Here is an 8571-nt window from a genome sequence, read left to right on the forward strand (position 1 = left end):
TTAGGACGAGTCAAGGTCAGGGTAGTGTCCGAAGAACTGTTGCTACCCGTGTCGAGTGACCACTGGCCCGACATATTCATTGCAGGAGGTTCTAAAGGCTCAATGTAGGGTGACCTTTGCTCTAAAGAAGACAAGCGCTTAGTACCAGCCATAATTCGTTTTAGGCGGTCAATGGCCAGGATGATCTTTTTCTGATGGCCTGAAATGAAAAGAAGGAAAAAATCAGTTGTGGTTACTTCAGAAACATTGGTTACAGAAAAAAAAAAAAAATGCTTTAACCCTTTAGCATCAGATTATTCTGCTAAACGTAATGTTTATTTATTTACATTCATCATCATCATTTAAAGTCCACCTTCCATACTGGCATATATCAGCATCATCATTTAACGTCTACTTTCCATGCTGGCATGGGTTGGCCGGTTTGGTTGAGGACTGGCCAGCCAGGAGGCTGCACCAGGCTCCAATCTGATCTGGCAATGTTTTTACAGCTGGATGCCCTTCCTAATGCCAACCACTCCGAGAGTATAGTGTGTACTTTTTACATGCCACCGGCACAGTGGGGCCCAATCAGGCGACACTGGCATCGACCACGTTCGAATGGTGCTTTTTACGTGCCTGAATTAATCATACATCGATTCGCAGCTTTGAAATTTTGATGATATGATTGTAAGTTTCTAGAATGACATTGTAGGGTAGGTGTGAGAGGCTGGATATGGCCAGTTTAAATCTAAAACAGAATATTTGAGCCTGATGGGCTGGTTTAAATGCTTAAGGGTTAAATGGGGTGAAAATTGTCCCATGATATATTGTTCTGGGATAACATAGAGGTTATTCTATGAAAGCACATGTAGTATTACACAAGGGGTGCTGTAAAGTTCTTGGCTTCAAGGTTATCACGAAAGGACTGTTTGGGGGCCGAACTGTCTGAGTTCTATTTACAAGGCTTAAAAAAACTGAAGGATCGCTGCAATAAGTGTGAATATATGTTGAATAAAATCATAATTAACTGATCTATTTTCTTTTACCCAAACCCAGAAATTATTCAGCACCCCCTCATGTATGTATGTATATACGCACACATACACGGGGTTACTGGAAAGTTCCTGGTGTTAATGGTATCATAAAAGGCCTGGTTGGAGGCCCAACCTTCCAAGTTCTTTTACAGGGTTTAGAAAAACTGAAGGACCGCTGCAATAAGTGTGTGAATCTGAGAAGGGAATATGTTGAAAGAAACCATAATTAACTGTTCCTCCTGTATTTTCTTTTACCCAAAGCCCAGAAACTTTTTAGCACCCCTACACCCACCCCGTATATCAAGTTAGAGTTGGGCTCACTTGCTCTAGTAATTACTGACCACTTATTCCTCTCATTATATGGGGCCTGGTAAAGTAGAATGCTAAGCTTAGTTTCTGTCTTTTATATGCCAGAATAAAGAAAAATACATATGCGGCCCCACCATTTCTGCCCCTTTCCACCATGTCTTCTTTTCAGCTGGGAAGCCATCCATATATTCATCTCTTCAGCATGACCCCTGTTTTCGTCCCTTCATCATATTTCACATTATTCAATACTACACTCTACTCAGTTGAGGAATCTTGTCTTGAGAGTACAAGGTAGCCTCACTAGTGCTAGTGCCACGAAAAATTTACCAAACACACAGAGTAAGGTGGTTGGTGTTAATAAGGGCATCCAGCTATAGAAACGATGCCAAAACAGACATCGTAGTCCCCTGGCATGCCAGCTCCTGTCAAACTGTCCAACCCATGCCAGTATGGAAAAAAAGGGATGCTAATTGATGATGGCAACATTGCAAATAGGAGATGTCAATTGCTTCATGTGAACAAGTCTACCAAGTAATAATATGCAATCAATTCAAAGCCAAGAGCGAAATGAAATAGAGACAATAAAAAAACTGCAAGTCTTTCAATGATGTGTGGGAGACACATCATCATCATCATTTAACATCGGTTGTCCATGCTGGCATGGGCTGGCAAGCTGGGGAGCTGCACCAGACTCCAGTCTGATTTGGCATAGTTTCTATGACTGGATGCCCTTCTTAATGCCAAATCAATAAAAAGTGGAGAATCCTCAAGATTGAAAACAAAGAGTGTTAGGCTGTTGTTAAATAATTAAAACTGCTTTTTTTAACTCTATCTCTTTCCCCCTCTTCCTTTTCTTACTGAGGTAGCCAAGTATATTCCTCTATAGTAAGACTCCTATCTCTATCCCTCTCAGCCAGTACTAAGCCACTTCCCTCAATATCACCCACTTTCCTAGTTGAGGAGGGTCTTTGTTCTTGCAAGTACTTCATGACCCCACTGGTGCTGGTGCCACATAGAAAAAAGCACCAATGCTAGAGCTACATAGAAAGCACCCAGTACACCATGTAAAGTGGTTGGCATTAGGAAGGGCATCCGGCCATAGAAACCAAACCAAACCAAACAATGGAGCCAGGGATGGTTCTATAGCTTGTCAGCTCCTGTTAAACTATCCAACTCGTGTCAGCATGGAAAACAATTGTTAAAGAATGGTACTGATATGATGACACTTTTGAACAATTTGGCAGCGCAGAGAGGACTCAATGTTTAGAAAAGAGAAAGGGTGGATATGTCTATATATTCACACTGCCTGTGAGAATGGTTACTTCGAAATATAAATGACCGGCCTATGACATTTGTTTGAGGTGTGGGTTGGCCGGTGCTAAGAACCTTCTGTAACATGATTTCTCTTTTGTTAACGTCATGGTAAAGTGATGCCTGCAGCGAGTTAAATCTCTCCAAGAATTGAGTCTTACAATCAAAAGATATTCTCAAGAGACAATGACGGTCAGTTTCCTCTCTAAGCATCGGCTATGACAAGTCACAAGAAGGAATTTCTATTTGAATTGTGGTGGTGGTGGAAACGGTGTGTGTGTGTGTGTGTGTGTGTATAGTTTGTCGTTGAACATATTTGTGTGTGTGTGTGTGTTTGTATGTATAAGTATGTGGGATCACGTGTATAGAGTTTGTTGGTGTTGGTATTACTGTGTATGTGTGTATCACTGTATTGGTATTACAGTCTGTGTGTGTTGGTAGTACAGTGTGGATTAGTATTACTGTGTGTATATTGGTGTTGATGTATGTGTGCATGCACATAGTATGGTTGTGACATGTTTATGTGTGTGTGCACATATACGTTTGTGCGTGCATGCATTTTGGTATTGATGCGTATATGCAATTGGTGTTGCATGTGTGTACATGTTGGTATTGCTATGTATGCATGTCAGCATTGATATATACTTCCGCATGCATGTGCATATGCATACATGCACCAAGACCAGGAAATAGTAGGAGTGGCAAGAATTATTCAAATGGTTACAGAAGCAGAATCGAAGAGACAGAGAGAACTAAGGTCAGGCAAGACAAGACATCTTACCAGGAGCTATCAAAAACCAAACATCTGTAAACACAAAGAATCAAATCAAAGGCGGCGATGCCACAGCGAAAGACTTACCTAAGAGTTTAATACCAATCTCTTCAAGATCTTCCCAAGTAATCTCGGTAACCTGGTCGATTGTGGTATAACCCTGACTTAGCAATGTATCATGGTAGTAATCCAGATTCAGCAGTTTTAACCACTGCAGTAGATCGTTCTGAAAATAGAGAATTTGGTAAAAGATGGAAGGTCATCGGATGAATGAGAAAATAAGCTGAGAGGTCAAGGAAGGAATATGACAGGTTAATGAATGAGAATAAGGTAGGAATGATAGAATAATCACTGCAGCAGATCATTCTGGGATAGAGAATTTGGTGAAAGATGGAAGGTCATCGGATGAATGAGAAAATAAGCTGAGTGATCAAGGAAGGAATATGATAGATTAATGAATGAAAATAATGAATGATAGAATAAAATAGTGGGTTAAGAGTAAAGGAATGAAAATAATGGGTTAAAAAGGAAAGAGAAAATATTAGATTAAAGGTGAAGGAACGATAATAATAGGTTAAAAGCAGGAGAATGAAATGGATTAAAACTGAGGTAACAAAAATTGGTTAAAAGTGATGGAACGAAGAAAGAAATAATGAAATGAAACAATGCAAGTCACACAGTGAAAAGGGGTGAAGGTCATAGAATGAAAGTGAAAAGTTATGTAATGAAAAAAAAAACTCAAAAAAAAAGGAGGTAAAATAGGAAAAATTATGTAAAGAATAAAAGTAAAATGTTTTAAAATGGATGAAATATTGAAGTGATGTTGTTTAGCCCTAGGTTAAATCCTTCCAGCCACAATCTTTCCATCTATTTAAGGGCATCTAAGATTTCATAATTTAACATGTTCTCTCTTTTTTTTTCTTTAGATGATAGGATGTGATTTCAGATGTGGTTGTGATTGCTATTTCTAGCAAGCTGGACAACCACATAGAGACCCGCTTTTTGATTTTTTTTTTTTATACAGTAAAAATTTAAAAGTAATATTCAGAAATTTAAGTAGTCTGGGACTTAATAGGTTAAAGATTTGGAATTGAAAAATGATAACTAGATTTTAAGTAGGAAAAAAAATGTGATAAAACAAGATGAAGAGAAAATAGGGTTGCTAGGTGACTGATTAGGAAAAATACTCACAGGTTTGTAGTCAGGAATACCATCGTAGATGTTCATACGAGATATATCAGCTTTCAACCGTTTCCGATGACTTGGCTTGGTGATCCCAATGGCCGTGAGATCCTAGCAATGAGAAGAAGAGGAAGACGATAAAATAAGAAGAGAAGAAAAAAGAGACTGTTTTTGAAATACTGATGGAATGGTATGCAGCGATTTTTCTGCGTGTTGTGTTGGTGCACGTGTTGTCATTAACCCATTAGCGCCCATGGTCCAGTTTTTAGGACGAAATGGAAAATCCATCATATTTCTGCAACACCTGTATTTTCCTGAGATATTTTTAGTTAGTCATCAAGACTGGAGTGTCTTTCAAATATTGTAATTTTTTTTATATATATATTTAAAATCAGATAGTGGAGACGCAATGGTCCAGTGGTTAGGGCAGCAGACTCGTGGTCATAGGATCACGGTTTCGATTCCCAGACCAAACGTTCTGAGTGTTTATTGCGCGAAAACACCTAAAGCTCCACGAGGCTCCGGCAGGGGATGGTGGCGAACTCTGCTGTACTCTTTCACCACAGCTTTCTCTCACTCTTACTTCCTGTTTCTGTTGTACCTGTAATTCAAAAGGCCAGCCATGTCATGCTGAATATCCCTGAGAACTACGTTAAGGCTACACGAATCTGTGGAGTGCTCAGCCACTTGCACGTTAATTTCACGAGCAGGCTGTTCCGTTGATCAGATCAACTGTAACCCTCGACATTGTAAGCGATGGAGTGCCAACAACAACATTAGAATCAGATAAAGTTGTATAGAAAAAGGATTTTGGTAATAAATTAAATAAAAAAAAAAGGGCACTAATGGGTTAAACTGCAAGCCAGCTCTGACTGGGCAGGCATTGAATCAAAGACATTCCAATAGTGACCATCTCTACTTTTTATTTATACAGTATGCATGCAGGAACATGTTATCCAATGTGTTGTACAGTCCTCCTTTTAATATGGTAAGTTGTCATTTGAGGGAGGGAGATGTGGCTGTTATTTTTAGCAGACTGAGTGATTGTTAGAGTGTGTGTGTAACAGAGATGTAAAGAGAGAGTGTATGTGTGTGTGTGTGTGTGTGTGTGAAAGAGAGAGAGAGAAAGAGATAATGGCAAAGTGACAAAAGGAGGGAGAGACAAATATGTAAACTGACAGAATGAGAATGTGAGAAAGAGATACAGAAGAGAAGAGGTGTGTGAGAGAGAGAGAGAGAGACAGATAGATATACATAGAGAGAATGTAAGAGCAAAAGGGAAATTTACAGAGATAGACAAGATGAGAGAAAGAGAGACTGAATGAGAAATATGTAAAGAGAATATTAACCCATTACCTACCAGTGATCTCATATGAGATCACTTAAAAATGACAAATTTCCTAATTATCTGTCAATATTTACACATATCTAACCTTTTTGCTATATCTATTAGGTATATTTCTCTGATATTCAAATGAAGTTTGCTAAATTTTCACCCAATATCTTGCTTATTTCTATTTAAAATGTTATTTCGATCATTCCAGCGTTTTTCTAAGGCTGTTTTATGCTAGAAATCAAAGTTTCATTTCATAAAAAAAAATTCCAGTTAAGAGAATTATGGGAGGTAATGGGTTAAGAGTCAGAGGACGATACAGGCAAACAGAATGAAAGAGAAAAATAATGAGAGAGAAAGAGATGAAAAAAAGAACAAAAAGAATTAAAAGAGACAAAAGGAATTTGAATCAAAGGGAGACAAACCAACTTACCTCCGGCGTCATTCGAGATATAGTCGGCATGTCGTAACCTGCCGATACAAAATTATCGTAATAGCCTTCAAAACGAAGATCTCTTAACCAAGTTAGAAGAATCTCCGAATCCTGCAAATAGACAGACAAAAAGATACATTGGTAAATGCATGTTAGTGTGTGTGTGTGTGTGTGTGTGTGTGTGTGCGTGAAGGATCAGATGGAGGGGGGAGTTGTGCTCAAGTGTGTAGTTGTATGTAACTGTGAACTTGTATGTATGTGTTTATCAGTATGTGTGAATGTATGTTCGGGTCTATGTGTGTGAGTGTGTATCTACCTGTATAATTGAGTGGTGTGAGTGTGAGAGTGAGTATGTGAGTGTGTGTGTGTGTGTGTGTGTGAGAGTAAGTGAGAGTGTGTGTGAGTGCAGGAGAGTGTGTCTGAGTGTGTGAGAGAGTGTGTATGAGTGCATGAAAGTGTGAGAGTGTGTGTATGTGAGAGAGAGAGGAAGTGTGTGTGCATGTGAGTGTGCTTGTGTGAGAGAGTGTGTGTGTGTGTGTATGTGATGTCATGTGAATTATGTCAATGAAATTGTATGTGAGTGTACCTGTGTGTAAGAGTGTGCATGGTTAAGTAAGCGTGTTGTGAGTGAGAGTGTGTATGTGTGTAGTTGTGAGTTTGAGTGTAGTTATGAGTTTGAGTTTGTGCTTAATTGAGTGTCGCTATAGGTGTGCATGAAGTATGCGAATGTATGTTTATGAAATTGTGCGTGTGTATGTGTGTGTATGTGAGTTTGAGTAGGTAACAGTGTAATTATGTGAGTGTGTGTATCCACCTGTATAACTGAGTGCTGTGTGTTTGTGTATATGTATGTGTGTGTGGTTGGGTGTATGTTGTAATTAGGAGTGTGCCAGTTAAGTGTGTCAGCGTAATCAGTAACTGTATTACATAATTGCTGTGAATTCTCCCCCCACCCGCTCCATAAATCACCACCAACACCGCCACCATCATAGCATTGGTTAATCACATTGTTAGCTTGTGGTGTTGAGTTCAGTTCCTTAAAGGAGATGACGATGATGATGATGATGATGATGTGGAAGAGGAGGAGGAGGCAATGGTGGTTGGTGATGATGAAGGAGATGATGATGATGATGATGATGAGAGTGGGCAGGGCGGGGGCAGGAGGTAGTGAGGCTAGTTATGATATCCAACCAGTTGATCCTGTAAGGAAGCGGTGGGTATAGATAGAAGATTTATTGCTTTTAACAACAACCACCACTACAGAAAACAAACTTAAAAAGAGAGAGGGAGAGAGAGAAAGTGGGAGAGAGAAGGACCCTTGAGGCCCCATGGATCGTTGTCATTCAGAGCAAAATGTAAATGTAACTAAGGTTTGAATAACACAGGTTAGTGTGAGTTAAGGGAAAAGGAAATATGGGATGAAGGAATAGGTTATTACTACATCTTCATCATCATTATTATTATTATTATTACTATTATTATTATTAAGGTGGTAAGCTGGCGGAATTGTTAGCATGCCAGGCGAAATGCTTAGCGGTATTTCATCCTTCCTTATGTTCTGAGTTCAAATTCTGCCGAGGTCGACTTTGCCTTTTATCCTTTTGGGGTTGATACATTAAGTACCAGTGAAACACTGGCGTCGATGTAATCAACTAGCTCCCTCCCACAAAATTTCAGGCCCTGTGCCTTTAGTAGAAAGGATTATTATTATTATTATTATTATTATTATTATTATTATTAAGGCAGCGAGCTGGTGGAACGGTTAGCACACTGGGCAAAATGCTTAGCGGTATTTCATCCATTGGCATGATCTGAGTTCAAATTCCACCAAGGTTGACTTTGCCTTTCGTCCATTCAGAGTCGATAACATAAGTACCAGTTATGCACTGGGGTCAATGTAATTAACTAGTCCCCTTCCCCAAAATTTCAGGCCTTATGCCTTAAATAAAAAGGGTTATTATTAAGGCGACAAGCTGGCAGAATCGTTAGCACACCAGGAAAAATGCTTAGCGGCATTACGTCGATCTTTACATTCTGAGTACAAATTCTGCTGAGGTCGACTTTGCCTTTCATCCTTTTGGGGCCGATAGATTAAGTACCAGTGGAATACTGGAGTCAATGTAGTCAATTAGCCCCCCCCCCCAAATTTCAGGCCTTGTGCTTAAAGTAGAAAGGATCATTATTATTATTATTATGGTAGAAGAAGAAGAAGAAGAAG

At 39.3% G+C, this 8571-nt stretch overlaps 1 protein-coding gene across 1 annotated transcript in view; it reads right to left on the reverse strand.

The window, feature by feature from the left end:
* Nucleotides 1-2: 2 nt before the first annotated feature.
* LOC106876855 (caskin-2) overlaps nt 3-8571 on the reverse strand; it is a gene marked incomplete at its 3' end in the record, with an annotated part of 405195 nt that continues 396626 nt past the window's right edge. The window contains exons 16-19 of the mRNA XM_052968105.1: nt 6354-6464; nt 4597-4698; nt 3493-3631; nt 3-199 (exon numbers count right to left, since the gene is read on the reverse strand). Of these exons, the coding sequence (XP_052824065.1) occupies nt 3-199; nt 3493-3631; nt 4597-4698; nt 6354-6464 (549 nt within the window). The remainder of the gene's footprint in view (nt 200-3492; nt 3632-4596; nt 4699-6353; nt 6465-8571) is intronic.

Source organism: Octopus bimaculoides, chromosome 5 (genome assembly GCF_001194135.2).
Source record: "Octopus bimaculoides isolate UCB-OBI-ISO-001 chromosome 5, ASM119413v2, whole genome shotgun sequence".
Classification (NCBI taxonomy): domain Eukaryota; kingdom Metazoa; phylum Mollusca; class Cephalopoda; order Octopoda; family Octopodidae; genus Octopus; species Octopus bimaculoides.